Below are 16,095 nucleotides of genomic sequence, written 5' to 3' on the forward strand. Positions count from 1 at the left end.
TGCACTACTAGGCATTTATCCAAAGGATACAAAAATAGTGATTTGGGGCACCTGGGTGGCTCAGTGGGTTAAGCCTCTGCTTTCAGCTCAGGTCATGATCTCAGGGGCCTGGGATCGAGGCTCTCTGCTCAGCGGGGAGCCTGCTCCCCCCACCATCCCTACCCCCGCCTACCTCTCTGCCTACTTGTGATCTTTGTCTGTCAAATAAACAAATAAAATCTTAAAAGAAAATAGTGATTTGAAGGGGCACATGCACTCCAATGTTTATAGCAGCAATGTCCACAGTTACCAAATATGGAAAGAGGCCAGATGTCCACTGACAGATGAATGGGTAAAGATGTCCCCAGATGTCCAGAGAAATACAAATCAAAACCACAATGAGATACCACCTCACACCAGTCAGAATGGCTAAAATTAACAAGTCATGAAACGACAGATGCTGGCGAGGATGCGGAGAAAGGGAAACCCTCCTCCCTGTTGGTGGGAATGCAAGCTGGTGCAGCCACTCTGGAAAACAGCATGGAAGTTCCTGAAAAAGTTGAAAACAGAGCTGCCCTATGACCCAGCAATCACACACACTACTGGGAATTTACCCTAAAGACAAAAATGTAGGGATCCGAAGGGGCAGGTGCACCCGAAAGTTTATAGCAGCAATGTCCACAATAGCCAAACAATGGAAAAAGCCCAAATGTCACTCAACAGATGAATGGATAAAGAAGATGTGGTATATATACACAATGGAATACTATGCAGCCATTAAAAAAAAATCTGAATCTTGCCATCTGCTATGACGTGGATGGAACTAGAGGGTATTATCCTAAGGGAAATAAGTCAGTCAGAGAAAGACAATTATCATATGACTTTTCTGATATGAAGAATTTGAGAGGGAGGGTGGGAGGTTTGTGGAGGAAAGGGAGGGAAAAAATGAGATGGGACCAGGGAGGGAGACAAATCACAAGAGACTCTTAATCTCAGGAAATAAACTGAGGGCTCCTGGGGGTCATGGGGGGAGGGATAGGGTAGTGGGGTCATGGACACTGGGGAGGGTATATGCTACGGTGAGTGCTGTGAAGTGTGTAAGACTGATGATTCACAGACCTGTACCCCTGAAGCAAATAATACATTATATGTTAATAAAATAAACAAACAAACAAATAAATAAATAAGATGCACCCAGATGTCACTGATAGATGGACACTTAAACAGAATACACACACACACACGAATATTACTCAGCCATCAAAAATGAAATCTTGCCATTTACGTCAATGTGGATGGACTAGAATGTATTAAGTGAAATAAGTCAGTCCAAGAAAGACAAATATTGTATGTTTTCACTCATATGTGGAATTTAAGAACCAAAACAGATGAACATAGGGAAAGAAAAATAAAAGAAGATAAAAACAGAGAGGCAAACCTAAGAGATTCTCAACTACAGGAAACCAAACTGAGGATTGCTGGAGAGACTGGAGAGACGGGGTAACTGGGTGATGGGCATTAAGGAGGCACTTGATGTGATGAGCACTGGGTGTTCTATGCAACTGATGAACCACTAAATTCTACCCCTGAAACTAATAATACAGTGTATGTGAACTAAACAGAATTTAAATTAAAACAAAATTACGCAGTTAATACAGAGTGTTCTTAACCACTAGGCAGTGTAACAGTTGTTCAAAGCATGGTCTTTGGAAGATGGATCTTGTTTCCATTCCAACATTTCCTGGCCGTGTTACCTTGTGACATCTTTCTGGTTAATGTCTACTCTGGGAGGGAAACTGCGATTAATTGAGATAGTAAAAGCTCTCAGCTCAGAACCCAGCATGCTGTATACATTTAATACAGTGGCTACAGATCTGCAGTAGCTACAGTATTTAATATCTATTTTCTGCTTTAAGAGGGAGTGGTGTTTTCTAAAATAAGGCTAGAGGCACTCAGAGGAGCAGTGGACAACTGGTGTACTGGTGTACTGTTACTGTTCCAATACTGTTCCCTTCTTTCCCATCATGTACTCTCTCCTGAAAGCCAACCTTGCCTCCCATGAATTTACTTGAGGGAAAAAAATGCTGCTGCGTAAGAATCAAAAACGTATGGACAAGTGATTTAGCAGTAACAGACACACACTGGTTTTTGTCCTATTATAGGGCTTGTTAACGCTCCCAACGGTGAGGTTGGGAGAGTGTACATATATCAGGAAGCAGAGCTGTGTCTGAGGGCAGATATGGCTTTTATTATTGTTGCTCTTTGTCCCTAAGGACTATGAGGTCCTAAGAGACTTGAACTAACCAAGGACACGTGCCTGAGGCAGACTCCAGAAGGCTAACTAATATCTAATATCCCTGCTGAGTAGGAAATCTGATGAGGGGCTGGACCCCAGGACCACCTGAGCAGAAGGCAGATAGATGCGTAATTGACTGAGGCACCCAGGTGTTCCTATACTGGAATTTAAATTAAAAAAAAAAAAATTTTTTTTTAAAGGAGTGTCAAAGAAGTATCCAGTGCTATTAGATGGAGCGTGCAAACATCTCTCCAAATAATGCCTTCGTCTGTGATGCTAGAAACATTTAATGTCTGGTTAGGACAGTACTGAAACGGATTCCATCAAAGCCCTATTCTCTCTCCAAGTGCCCGTTCTGGATAAGTTGTGATATGTATTCGGTGTTTGGGGAATACGTGGGAATATGAAATGTCCCAAAGCCCCAAATTCATTAAACCTTTTTTAAAAAACCAGCCTTGTGGACGCAATTACCGTAATTACCGCGTGACTGGAGAAGTCTCCAGTCTTTACGGATTTTGCTCAATTACTCTAAACGGAATGCGCCTACCCTATGGCACGTTGAGAGTCAATCACTACAAAGTGCAGGAAAGACTGACTCATGGGGCCACAGAACATGTCACTCAACACAGCGTAAACTGGGCGGAAACGGAGAAAAATGAGCTCGGGCCCAAGAGCAGCAGCGGAGAGAGTCAAGGAGCCATGGTTAGTGCTGGAATTTCCGACTCTACTCAAGAAGTCACATTAAACCAAAGCTCAAGGTTTCTCTACTTGTGAAATCCTCAGGCCGTTTCTCCTTCCAATGCCCTTCCGCCCCGTCCAGGTAGGGGCTCTCGGGGAAGCAACTCGGTGCGACAGAAACCCGCTGCCCAGAGCATCAGCCCTACACTCTCCACAAACCGCCTCTTCCAACCCGCCTGGATCTCTGAGCCCTCGGGGCACCTTTGGCTCTAAAATCCTAGCACCCTCCTCCCGAAGCCCTGGCGGAAATCCGAATGGCAACAGCTGCAGTCGGGTCTCCGGGCTTCTCCGGCTCCCGACCCCAGGAGACAACCTGCCTGCCCCCCACCCCCGGCACTTCCCCCGAGGCCTGGCTCCCCACCGCTCCCTCCCCAAGCCCCGAGGCGCCCGGGTCCCCCAGGACCGCGCTCTGCAGTCCCGCGCGGGGCGCCCCAGCTCCTGGCGGAACCCCGACGCCCACCGCTCCACGTCCCCCCGCGGGGCTCGGGTCCCCGCGCCCAGCCAGCCCGGGGTCCCCCAGCAGCGCAGCCCCGCGGCCCCCAGCCCCGACGCACGTGCCGCTAGCTCCCATTCATTCCGCCGCGCGCTGTCATTGGCGCCGTGACCTCTGCGCCCTGCCGCCGCCCGCGCCTCGGGGCCTCACCTGAGCGCTGGCGTCTGCAGTCGAGGGTGGCCCGGGCGGCCCGACGCGGCCCGGGGAGCCGGGGCCGGGGCTCCGGGCCGCCGGCCTCCAGGAGCCGCAGCGGCGCCAGGGCCACCGGCATGAGGCCATGGTGCGAGTCTGAAAGCCGCGGCGGAGCGCTGGCTCCGCCTGTGGCCCGGCGGTCCGCCTCCCGGGACCCGGAGCCGGAAACTTGGCACAGGAAGAGCTTCGGCCCCTCCCCGGGCCGGCGCCGGCGGCGCGCTCCCGGGACGGCCGCGCGGGACCTCGGGCGCCCCGCCCCCGCCCTCGCCCAGCTCGCGCGAGCGCCACCCACCTCGCCCCTGCCGGCTCCGGGACCGGGAGCGGCCCGGCGGGACCCTCTGTCTGGGCGAGCCGCGTCTCCCGAAGGAGCCCGGAGCTCCAGCGGTCACCGTAAACATGGGGCTTCGGGAGACCGGCGGGTAACGAGCACTGCCACGGCGCCCAGCCCTGCAGTCGCCAGCGTGTTTAGGCAGCGAGATGACTCGGAGGAGCGGGCTCCCGGTCTGGGGGCTCCCGGGTCCGCCGCTGTTTCTCTTGGGCATGACCTGGCACGTCGTCGTCCGCGGCTCTTTGCTACCTGGCCTCGAAGGAAGTGCCCACCTTGTGCATCTTTCCAGTAACGAGTCGAACCGCCGGCTGGACTATTGTGAGACGGAAGCTAAATTAGCCTTGTCTCTCGACTTTTGGACTCTGTCCTCTGAAAACCTTATAGGTATATCGTGGCATAGATTGGCAGTCTTGCTCCTGTCTGGGTAGGAGTCCCACTCGTGGGTGTACCTAGCTGTGTGAAATTGTTTGGTATTTAGTAATGTGGAACATATTCGCCAGCCTAGGGGACCCTGGCATATGGACAGGATTGGTATCTGATGTGGGTTGGGAAGACCTCTCCTTGGTCCTATAGCCAGATCTACTCCTCTGTGGTCACGAGAAAGCGGACTTACAACAGAAATCCGTGGTGTAATTAGTGGTTCAACGTGCGCGCAGAGGCGGGGAGAGAGAGTGCAGGCGATAGGGGTACCGAAATGACAGAAACTTCATCTGTCCTCAAGGAGTTCAACGTTATGGGGAAATAGACCGGCAAATAGGCAACTGCAATTCTCTAAAATTTTTGTCTTCTTTTGAACCCTGCTTTTTGCATTTAAAAAATGAAAGTACCCGTAGTACAGCTGAGGCCATTATTTATACATTTCTCTTCAGAGTGTTGTTTTTTACTGAATAAAAGCATAGAATAAAGTTTATTAAAATAAGCCAATCTTATGATTTTATTCCCCAATCTTCAAGAATATGATGTAAAAAAAAAAAAAAAAAAAAGGCCAGGTGCTTTACAAATAAAGGTTGATTGTACACATCTATGACTTGATACAGGCTTGTGTTATTAAGAAATAACTCCGCAGGTAGACTATGCCATGGTAAAGTGTAGCAATTAAGGCTTGTATTTACAACAATCCTACAACTTAGATAATTATCATTTGCCCTTTTCACAGATAAGGATACAGATAGGAGGATTTCCATGTCTTCTCAAGCTCACAGTTGGCAGATACAGCACTACCTGCCAGGCCATTTTCATTTAGAGCTCGTTTTCCCTATTAAAACAAAATACCTAGCTCTTAAAGAGATGGAGGAGCATGGCAAGGCTAAGTAGGGAGAGCGTATGACGTTTGTGAAGGTTTCTAACCTTACAGTGTAGCTAAACTTTTGATGAGCCATAACCTACCAATAGGACCGGCAGAGTCCAAAGTAGTTCTTTTGACCCAGCAAGGCCAAGCCTGTGTCTGGGAAGTTAAAACCATTGAGCTGTTCGAGGAACCTCCAAAGAATGGACTCCTCTTACGCACAGGCTAGGAATAACTTGGGTCTTTTTGACTGTACTTACATGAACGAAACAACCGGTATTGACGGACAAACGTGGAGTAGGTGTGTAATTGAAAGCATTTTTCAAAATTGTTATTTCGATGTTGTAGAGTGGACTTTATATATATATATCTTTCGATAGTGATGATACCGTCCAAAACATGATTTATGGTAGCACCAGGTTTTATAGCCAAGGAGAGATTACAGACATAATACTGTGTATACATGTATATCATGTCTTGATTCACAGCATTGCCTGAAAACGTCTCATCCTGCTGTTAGGAGATAAATGATCAATGATTATCAAGGTAACTGTGGTAAGAACATTTATTGAGAGAAGAGGTTCAGACATTGCTGCATTGAAAGATTAGCAGTTTTTGTGGATTTCATAAGGCAAAACTGAATGCTAAAGAATTTAATTTTGGAATGACTGATTTTTCTGAGATGTTAAGGTAAAGACTTACTGTACATTTGGAATTTTGTCTTGGATTGGGTTTGTAGTCTATAACTGATTATTTGCTGGAAGTGTAACAAGGGTGAGGGGTGGGGACCTCTGAGGCAGTTAGCCTCTTTTCGTTCCACAGCCAATGACTAAGTATTGACTTTGCCAGAATGTGAATCAGTGAGTGCAAAATCGTGGATATTAATGAACAGTGTATACTGTCTGTGCTCTACTAAAATGTTAGGGCATCATGGGGCACCTGGGTGGCTTAATGGGTTAAGGCCTCTGCCTTTGGCTCAGGTCATAATCCAGCCGGGCATCAGGTTCTCTGCTCAGCGGGGAGCCTGCTTCCCTTCCTTTCTCTCTGCCTGCCTCTCTGCCTACTTTTGATCTCTGTCAAATAAATAAATAAAAAATCTTAAAAAAAATGTTAGGGCATCGGGGCGCCTGGGTGGCTCAGTGGGTTAAAGCCTCTGCCTTCAGCTCAGGTCATGATCCCAGGGTCCTGGGATCAAGCCCCGAATTGGGCTCTCTGCTCAGCGGGGAGCCTACTTCCCCCTCTCTCTTTGCTTGCCTCTCTGCCTATTGGTGATTTCTGTCAAATAAATAAATAAAATCTTAAAAAAAAATGTTAGGGCATCATAATAAATGCATGAATTATAATTTAGTCTATTTCCACCTAGTGGCTCTCCTAAAAGAGAAGAAAATACACTGTTGGATCTTCTGCTTTTCATCATGTTGTCAGGTTTTCTGTGGTGAATGCTGAAATCAGCTGTTTTTTGACTGACTACCCATTGGTTCCCCATCATGTGCTTCACAAACCATATAGGGGAAAATGTAAAGGTTAAATCTGGTCCACATTTGCCTGTTTTTATACTCATCTGGGAAAGATAGAAGATTATTCTTATTTCTGTTATAGCTGACATTTGGTTCACCTAGGCTTGGGTGGGATAAATAGAAGTTAATCTGTAACAGTCGGGTAAATTGTCTTGATGCCGCCTTTATGTACTGATGCAAAATACCATTTTTATTATATAGAGAATTCTTAACATTACTTTGGGCTGTTTCTGTTCTTTTTATTGAGTCCCTTTGCATCTGTTTTGGGGATAACTTTCTAGTTACTGTGTTTTTATAATTTAGGATAAGAAAACTCCCATTTTTAAAAAAATTGGTTTTTATTTTTCAAGATTTACACTTTTAAGATGGTCAGCTTTTTTTTTCTTTTTTAAGATTTTATTGATTTATTTGACAGAGATCACAGGTAGGCAAAGAGGCAGGCAAAGAGAGAGAGAGGAAGCAGGCTCCCTGCTGAGCAGAGAGCCTGATGCGGGGCTCCATTCCAGGACTCGGGGATCATGAACTGAGCTGAAGGCAGAGGCTTTAACCCACTGAGCCACCCAGGTGCCCCGATAAGCTTTTTTTTAAAAAAAAAAACAAACAAAAAACAAGATTTTATTTATTTGAGAGAGAGAACACATAAGCAGGAGAAGCAGCAGAGGGAGAGGGAGAAGCAGGCTCCCCACTGAACAGGGAGCCATGACCTGAGTGTAAGGCAGATGCTTAACCAACTGAGCCACCCAGGTGTCCCTAAGATGATCTGTTTCTTCAAAAAAAATCCTACTAGGATGTTGGTTGGGTTGCGATATGTTTATTAAATAATTTGGTTACACTGACATCTTGACAATATAATCTCTATCCAGAAACAAGTTTTTGTGTCCTCTTGTTTTGTGATTTTAGTAATACATCTGCCCTCTTCTGTTTTTTGTTTGTTTGTTTGTTTTGTTTTAATTGATTTGGATTAGGAGAACAGATTAAGATTTTTAAAATTGTATTTATTTATTTATTTTTTAAAGATTTTATTTATTTATTTGACAGAGATCACAAGTAGGCAGAGAGGCAGGCAGAAAGAGTGAGAGGGAAGCAGGCTCCCCGCCGAGCAGAGAGCCCGATGTGGGACTCGATCCCAAGACCCTGAGATCCTGACCTGAGCCGAAGGCAGCGGCTTAAATCACTGAGCCACCCAGGTGCCCCTTTAAATTGTATTTAAAAGAAAATACGTTCTGAGTATCTAAAGCATATTCAAAACTCTTTTTTTGTACAGCTTTTAAAATAAGGTATATGTGTTTTAGCGCATGTTTTCTACATTCAGTAAAACATCTGTTGTCTGGTGTTGGGTTTTTTTTAAGTATCTGTTTCTTTTTTTTTTAAGAGGAATTTATTAATTTTTAATTTTTTATAAACATATATTTTTATCCCCAGGGGTACAGGTCTGTGAATCACCCGGTTTACACACTTCACAGCACTCACCAAAGCACATACCCTCCCCAATGTCCATAACCCCACCCCCTTCTCCCAAACCCCCTCCCCCCAGCAACCCTCAGTTTGTTTTGTGAGATTAAGAGTCACTTATGGTTTGTCTCCCTCCCAATCCCATCTTGTTTCATTGATTCTTCTCCTACCCACTTAAGCCCCCATGTTGCATCACTACTTCCTCATATCAGGGAGATCATATGATAGTTGTCTTTCTCTGCTTGACTTATTTCGCTAAGCATGATAGGCTCTAGTTCCATCCATGTTGTTGCAAATGGCAAGATTTCATTTCTTTTGATGGCTGCATAGTATTCCATTGTGTATATATACCACATCTTCTTGATCCATTCATCTGTTGATGGACATCTAGGTTCTTTCCATAGTTTGGCTATTGTGGACATTGCTGCTATAAACATTCGGGTGCACGTGCCCCTTTGGATCACTACGTTTGTGTCTTTAGGGTAAATGCCCAATAGTGCAATTGCTGGATCATAGGGCAGTTCTATTTTCAACATTTTGAGGAACCTCCATGCTGTTTTCCAGAGTGGCTGCACCAGCTTGCATTCCCACCAACAGTGTAAGAGGGTTCCCCTTTCTCCGCATCCTCGCCAGCATCTGTCATTTCCTGACTTGTTGATTTTAGCCATTCTGACTGGTGTGAGGTGATATCTCATTGTGGTTTTGATTTGTATTTCCCTGATGCCCAGTGATATGGAGCACTTTTTCATGTGTCTGTTGGCCATCTGGATGTCTTCTTTGCAGAAATGTCTGTTCATGTCCTCTGCCCATTTCTTGATTGGATTATTTGTTCTTTGGGTGTTGAGTTTGCTAAGTTCTTTATAGATTCTGGACACTAGTCCTTTATCTGATATGTCGTTTGCAAATATCTTCTCCCAGTCTGTCAGTTGTCTTTTGATTTTGTTAACTGTTTCCTTTGCTGTGCAAAAGCTTTTGATCTTGATGAAATCCCAATAGTTCATTTTTGCCCTTGCTTCCCTTGCCTTTGGCGATGTTCCTAGGAAGATGTTGCTGCGGCTGAGGTCGAAGAGGTTGCTGCCTGTGTTCTCCTCAAGGATTTTGATGGATTCCTTTCGCACATTGAGGTCCTTCCTCCATTTTGAGTCTATTTTTGTGTGTGGTGTAAGGAAATGGTCCAATTTCATTTTTCTGCATGTGGCTGTCCAATTTTCCCAGCACCATTTATTGAAGAGGCTGTCTTTTTTCCACTGGACATTCTTTCCTGCTTTGTCGAAGATTAGTTGATTGTAGAGTTGAGGGTCTATTTCTGGGCTCTCTATTCTGTTCCATTGATCTATGTGTCTGTTTTTGTGCCAGTACCATGCTGTCTTGATGATGACAGCTTTGTAATAGAGCTTGAAGTCCGGAATTGTGATGCCACCAACGTTGGCTTTCTTTTTCAATATCCCTTTGGCTATTCAAGGTCTTTTCTGGTTCCATATAAATTTTAGAATTATTTGTTCCATTTCTTTGAAAAAGATGGATGGTACTTTGATAGGAATTGCATTAAATGTGTAGATTGCTTTAGGTAGCATAGACATTTTCACAATATTTATTCTTCCAATCCAGGAGCATGGAACATTTTTCCATTTCTTTGTGTCTTCCTCAATTTCTTTCATGAGTACTTTATCGTTTTCTGAGTATAGATTCTGTGCCTCTTTGGTTAGGTTTATTCCTAGGTAACTAATGGTTTTGGGTGCGATTGTAAATGGGATTGACTCCTTAATTTCTCTTTCTTCTGTCTTGCTGTTGGTGTAGAGAAATGCAACTGATTTCTGTGCATTGATTTTATATCCTGACACTTTACTGAATTCCTGTATAAGTTCTAGCAGTTTTGGAGTGGAGTCTTTTGGGTTTTCCACATATAGTATCATATCATCTGCAAAGAGTGATAATTTGACTTCTTCTTTGCCGATTTGGATGCCTTTAATTTCCTTTTGTTGTTTGATTGCTGAGGCTAGGACCTCTAGTACTATGTTGAATAGCAGTGTTGATAATGGACATCCCTGCCGTGTTCCTGACCTTAGAGGAAAAGCTTTCAGTTTTTCTCCATTGAGAATGGTATTTGCGGTGGGTTTTTCATAGATGGCTTTGATGATATTGAGGTATGTGCCCTCTATCCCTACACTTTGAAGAGTTTTGATCAGGAAGGGATGCTGTACTTTGTCAAATGCTTTTTCAGCATCTATTGAGAGTATCATATGGTTCTTGTTCTTTCTTTTATTGATGTGTTGTATCACATTGACTGATTTGCGGATGTTGAACCAACCTTGAAGCCCTGGAATAAATCCCACTTGGTCGTGGTGAATAATCCTTTTAATGTACTGTTGAATCCTATTGGCTAGTATTTTGTTGAGTATTTTCGCATCTGTGTTCATCAAGGATATTGGTCTATAGCTCTCTTTTTTGATGGGATCCTTGTCTGGTTTGGGGATCAAGGTGATGCTGGCCTCATAAAATGAGTTTGGAAGTTTTCCTTTCATTTCTATTTTTTGGAACAGTTTCAGGAGAATAGGAATTAGTTCTTCTTTAAATGTTTGGTAGAATTCCCCCGGGGAAGCCGTCTGGCCCTGGGCTTTTGTTTGTTTGGAGATTTTTAATGACTGTTTCAATCTCCTTACTGGTTATGGGTCTGTTCAGGCTTTCTACTTCTTCCTGGTTCAGTTGTGGTAATTTATATGTTTCTAGGAATGCATCCATTTCTTCCAGATTGTCAAATTTGTTGGCATAGAGTTGCTCATAGTATGTTCTTATAATAGTTTGTATTTCTTTGGTGTTAGTTGTGATCTCTCCTCTTTCATTCATGATTTTATTAAGTATCTGTTTCTTTCAGTAATTACGATTTTCTGAAGGACAGAAAGAATGTGATTAATTGCCTAATATTGGGTTTGGATTACATTGAATTGGCTAGTACTATAATTCTAAAAGTATAATGCAGCTTACCTCCACTTTGCTTATACATTCTTATTTATAAACATTGTGTATCCTGTTGGTCTCCCACAAGTGAAAATCCTCTAAGACAGGGTATGTGTCTTGTTTTAAACTTTTTCCATCTCCCATCTTCTTGGATGGTTCCATTTACTGTGTTATATGAATACTGGATAGATACGGTTGAGAATGACAATACAGACTTTAAATAATAAAATGGGAAGAAATGTGGTAGAAGTTGATTTTCTCAAAGAACTATAGGTCCTAAGGAATATTAATGTTATATCTGGAACAAATGAGAACACTTCTTAAGAAGAGTTGTTTTGTTTTGTTTTGTTTTTTAATCAGCTGTGTTCCCAGTTGATCCTGTTAAAGAAAATTACGTTCGTAAAGTGAAAAACTGTATTTTTTCAGTTGCCTTCCCTACTCCTTTCAAATCAAGAGTACGTCTTGTAGCAGTTTCAAAGGTTAGGCTTTATTTTTTCACAACAAAAATAATTCATTATAGCTGTTGTCTAAAAGAGATAGTCACACTGTTTGAGTTGAATTGTTAGTCTATTGGTAAATGATTATATTTGTGTTTAAAATTCAGACATTTGGAGAATGTCATTCTTAGAAATCACTTTTTGATACTGATTCCTAGGCCCCAGGACTCCATTTCATCTTAAAGTTGGCTTACAAAGATACACTTTTTTGAACAAAAGGAGCAAATGAGTTTAATTCTTAGAAACGGGTTCTAATAACAAATGATTGTTCTAATAACAAATGATTGTTTCTCATGATACAATTGTATTTGGAATAGAAATAGAACATTTACTTTTTTCTTGTTCCTTTAAAGAATGCATGCTAAGAAAAATAGTATTTTTACTATGGATCACAAGAATTACATAAATTTTAAAACTGTCTAATAGAACTGATTTTCCCAAATAGCACAAATAATCATATAAAGTATGGTATATCCCTCATGAGAAAATATTAATGTACTTTTGGAAGAGTTTCATTCTCTTAATTTTCTTTCTTTCATCAAGTCTTTTTTCTCAAAATTATTAAAGGATTACTTAAGTTTGTAAGGTCTTTTTGTTTTGTTTTTTTCCTGCCTCAGGAGGTTCTAGAAGATATTTTGGACCTTGACTTACGTGTCTCAGAAACAGATGATTTTATCCAGCTTGTGAGTGGTAAAAGAATAGTATCTGGATCCATTCCACTGGCTCACAGATATGGTGGGCATCAGGTATGCGGAGCATCAGGATGACTTCCCTCATGTAATATATAAATAGCTGGTGGAGGTGCTTTCCTATTTATGAAGTCATTTTGCATTAATTCCTCTAATGTTAGTGTATGGAGACTACGACAAGATGTTTCTAGAAGAATATGTCACCATAAGATATTTATAACTAGCTGATGTGATTTCTTGCCGTAAGAAAGCTAATGCCCAGCTTCCTTTGATGGAATGGAGAAAACTGGGGTAGCGCCTAGGTAAAATTTCTGTGAATTATTGCTAGAGAACTCATTCAGGGAAGTTTCAGATTAGAGGTGTAGGCAAAGTCAAGTAGCACAACAAGTCAATATAAAAGCCCTAAAATGACAAAGAGAGTCTAGTTTTTCCAGTATAGCTGCAGAACAAAGTTTTAGAACTGCTAGAAACGGCTAGAATTTAATCAGGATTAACTGGGGGTGTTATATATGCTGAAAAAATTAAGAAAGCACCCTCTAGAAGTGAAGTTAACATATTGAAGCAAGTTCAGGTTGTGGTATCTGACTAAATTAAAAAAGAGAGAGAGAGAAGGAACACAGGACCAGTGGTTGAACTTGCTGTTACTTTCCTGTGAACCAGATAAGATTAACGGTCTGGTTGTCAGGAGGCTTGTTTCCTTTGGAATATATATTAGGAAAAGCAGCAAAATGTAATAGGGTTTGGGTAAGGAATCCACAGTTCAAAAAGCCATTCCCTATATAGGTTAAATTCATTAGCGTTTTGGACTCACATGTACTGTTAGAATACAAATGCAGGCCTTAAGCCCTGCAGAGTTTTGTTAAGCTGCATTTTTTGTAGGTTTTTTTTTTTTTTTTTGGTAGTATAGTATATTAGATTTTTTAAAATCAATTTCACATTTCATCTCTTCCTTCTCTTTGATTTGAAATTATAAAGATTTATTTATAAGGATGGGTTTGTAATTTTTTTAAAAAGATTTTATTTATTTATTTGATAGACAGAGATTGCAAGTAGGCAAAGAGGCAGGCAGAGAGAAAGGGGGAAACAGGCTCCCTGCTGAGCAGAGAGCCCGATGTGGGGCTCCATCCCAGGACCCTGGGGTCATGACCCGAGCTGAAGGCAGAGGTCTTCATCCCACTGAGCCACCCAGGCGCCCCAGGTTTGTCATTTTGAACAGTAATTGATTTTTGTTAATAGAGAACTACCTTCTTGTTTCCCCTGACACTCCTGGCTCTGGATTCACCATTCTTTCGATTTATTTTTCACGGTGCGGGATATACCTAATGCATTGTTGACTTTAGAAATTGCCAGAATTCGCTGAGAGTACCTCTCAAGACTTGTGCTTTTAGAAGTAGCTAGAGATAGCGGAAATTAATGGTGATCTCTTCCTGGTAAAGATGAAAAATTAAAATAATGAATAGATTTTTCTCAAATTTATGTTTTTCTGTTAGAACTATAAACATAGTTCTAACATAGTTCATAGTTCATAGAACTTCTTTTTTGTGCCAAGAGCTATAAAGGTGCATGAGACCTGTCCCCTTAGCTCTGAATGCTAACTAATACTCTAGGGGGGAGGATAAAGAAATCAATTCCGATAACATCAGGGTCGTGATAGGGTTAAGTATAGGAGTTAGGGGAATTCACAGAACCCTCCTAGTCCCAGAAAGTCAGACACTTTCTGGTGGAAGTAACATGCATGTGGAAAATGGAACGATGTCTAAGTTAGCAAATCACTGTTGGTGATGATAATTATTACCATCTCACAAGCACTTGCATTACATTGGACATAGTACAGAGCATCCGTTGGCATTCATTCTTAAAACAACCTGGCAAGGGTTATCCCATTTTACAGAAATGAAAGGTCAGTCTCAGTGGGATTACATAACCCAGATTTCTGTAACTAGTAAGTGCCATCACTGGGAGTTGGGCAACCACAACAGAAAATGTTGAAAACAGCTAACTATGTAAGTTCAAAAGCACATTTTCAGTTACAAGTATGTTCTTGATTTTATATCACATACATATTCTATAGGCAAACTTTCTATGAATGAATTGTTCCTAGTTCATATTCTGAAATTAAATATATCTGTAGATCAGTTCTAAATATTCTACACCTTACCAACTTGAGCTCAGCTGTAAGATGAAGAAGTTAATCATATGTCTCAAATTTATATTTTTAAAATGAATTTCACTTATGTGTTATTGATTTAATTTTTTTTCACCTTTGTTCAAGTTGTTGATTCTTATAATCCTAAAAATTCAATACCCCATTCTCAATTTTGACAAAATAACTTTGGCTATAAAATTACTATGAAAACTTTAAAGGGTAATAAGCATGAATGATTTTCCTTTCTCTCCTTTAGTTTGGGATATGGGCAGGTCAGCTTGGGGACGGAAGAGCTCACCTAATTGGAATTTACATGAACAGGTACCACATGTTTTTTGGTATAATAGCTTTTCTGCTAAATAGTAACATGAATCTTCTAATACTTAGATTTCTTTGTTGTTGTTGAAGGCAGGGTGAAAAGTGGGAGCTCCAATTAAAGGGCTCAGGAAAGACTCCATACTCCCGGTACAGTTGGTATTTTTTTTAGTCATCTGAATAAAAATTGATGTTGTCTTCATTACAACTGAAAATCTTTCTTTCTCTTATTTGACCTAGAAATGGTGATGGCAGAGCTGTACTTCGTTCCTCAGTGAGAGAATTTTTATGCAGCGAGGCTATGCACTCTCTCGGAATTCCAACTAGCAGGGCTGCAAGGTAACTCCTTTCTCCTTGAAGCTGACTTTCAGGAATGCGTCATGTTATCTGCAGGCATGTGTCAGTAAATTGAGCCGATAGATCTATGGTAGCATGATTTCTCATTGTTTCTTATGGTTTCAGGTACTTGTAGGTAGCTTGCTAGGAGTGAACACATAACTTCAATTGTTGGATTCTCTTATGTTTCAGTCTGGTCGTGAGTGATGATGAAGTATGGAGAGATCAATTCTACAATGGAAACGTCGTGAAAGAAAGAGGTAATAATAATTTTTAGAATATTTACATAAAATTAGGCTAAGTTCTTAAAGAAGAACAGATCCTGGATATCTTTGCAGTCTTCTTAAAAAATGACCCTTGGGGGCGCCTGGGTGGCTCAGTGGGTTGAGCCTCTTCCTTCAGCTCAGGTCATGATCTCAGGTCCTGGGATCGAGCCCTGCATCGGGTTCTCTGCTTGGTGGGGAACCTGCTTCCCGCCCCCCTCTGCCTGCCTCTTTACCTACCTGTGATCTCTGTCTGTCAAATAAATAAATAAAATCTTTAAAAATTTTTTTTAAAATAAAGGACCTGTGGTTTTTTTAAGATGTAATTGTATCACTAGGAAATTACCATAGGATATCCTTTCCTACATCCTTATATCACTAGCCCTTTGGTTTCAAACAGTAGACATCTGGGAAGTGAATGTTTATGGACAGCCAGCAAAATGTTACAAAGCTGGAACCCAAAAGTTCATACAGTTTCTTCTAAGGAGAGACCCTCAGACCTTTCCTCAGAGCCTGACTGCTCGCTCTTCAGGCTTCCTTCCAATTGATTCCTCAGCCAACTTTTTCCTCAGCCTTTAGTAAGCCAGAAATAAAAAAAATTAGGTAGGGGTGAG

General features: G+C 41.9%; 2 protein-coding genes across 8 annotated transcripts in view; one reads left to right on the forward strand and one right to left on the reverse strand.

The window, feature by feature from the left end:
* The window catches only part of PDSS1 (decaprenyl diphosphate synthase subunit 1), a 44,056-nt gene extending 40,196 nt beyond the window's left edge, over positions 1-3,860 (reverse strand). The window contains exon 1 of one of the 3 annotated variants that reach the window (XM_004757654.3): positions 3,657-3,858. In XM_004757654.3, the coding sequence (XP_004757711.1) occupies positions 3,657-3,785 (129 nt within the window). In that variant the 5' untranslated portion in view covers positions 3,786-3,858. Of the gene's footprint in view, positions 1-3,656 lie in introns of all 3 variants that reach the window. The other 2 variants (XM_004757652.3, XM_045084962.1) reach the window with 2 other exon arrangements.
* Positions 3,861-3,918: 58 nt separating this feature from the next.
* The window catches only part of LOC101691422 (protein adenylyltransferase SelO), a 56,116-nt gene continuing 43,939 nt past the window's right edge, over positions 3,919-16,095 (forward strand). For 2 of the 5 annotated variants that reach the window (XM_045084958.1, XM_045084959.1), the window contains exons 1-7: positions 3,923-4,410; positions 11,596-11,714; positions 12,350-12,478; positions 14,824-14,888; positions 14,976-15,032; positions 15,123-15,221; positions 15,411-15,478. In XM_045084958.1, the coding sequence (XP_044940893.1) occupies positions 4,176-4,410; positions 11,596-11,714; positions 12,350-12,478; positions 14,824-14,888; positions 14,976-15,032; positions 15,123-15,221; positions 15,411-15,478 (772 nt within the window). In that variant the 5' untranslated portion in view covers positions 3,923-4,175. Of the gene's footprint in view, positions 4,411-11,595; positions 11,715-12,349; positions 12,479-14,823; positions 14,889-14,975; positions 15,033-15,122; positions 15,222-15,410; positions 15,479-16,095 lie in introns of all 5 variants that reach the window. The other 3 variants (XM_013058943.2, XM_013058944.2, XM_013058945.2) reach the window with 3 other exon arrangements.

Source organism: Mustela putorius, unplaced genomic scaffold (assembly GCF_011764305.1).
Source record: "Mustela putorius furo isolate JIRA1106 unplaced genomic scaffold, ASM1176430v1.1 tig00000827_pilon_pilon_pilon, whole genome shotgun sequence".
NCBI lineage: Eukaryota > Metazoa > Chordata > Mammalia > Carnivora > Mustelidae > Mustela > Mustela putorius.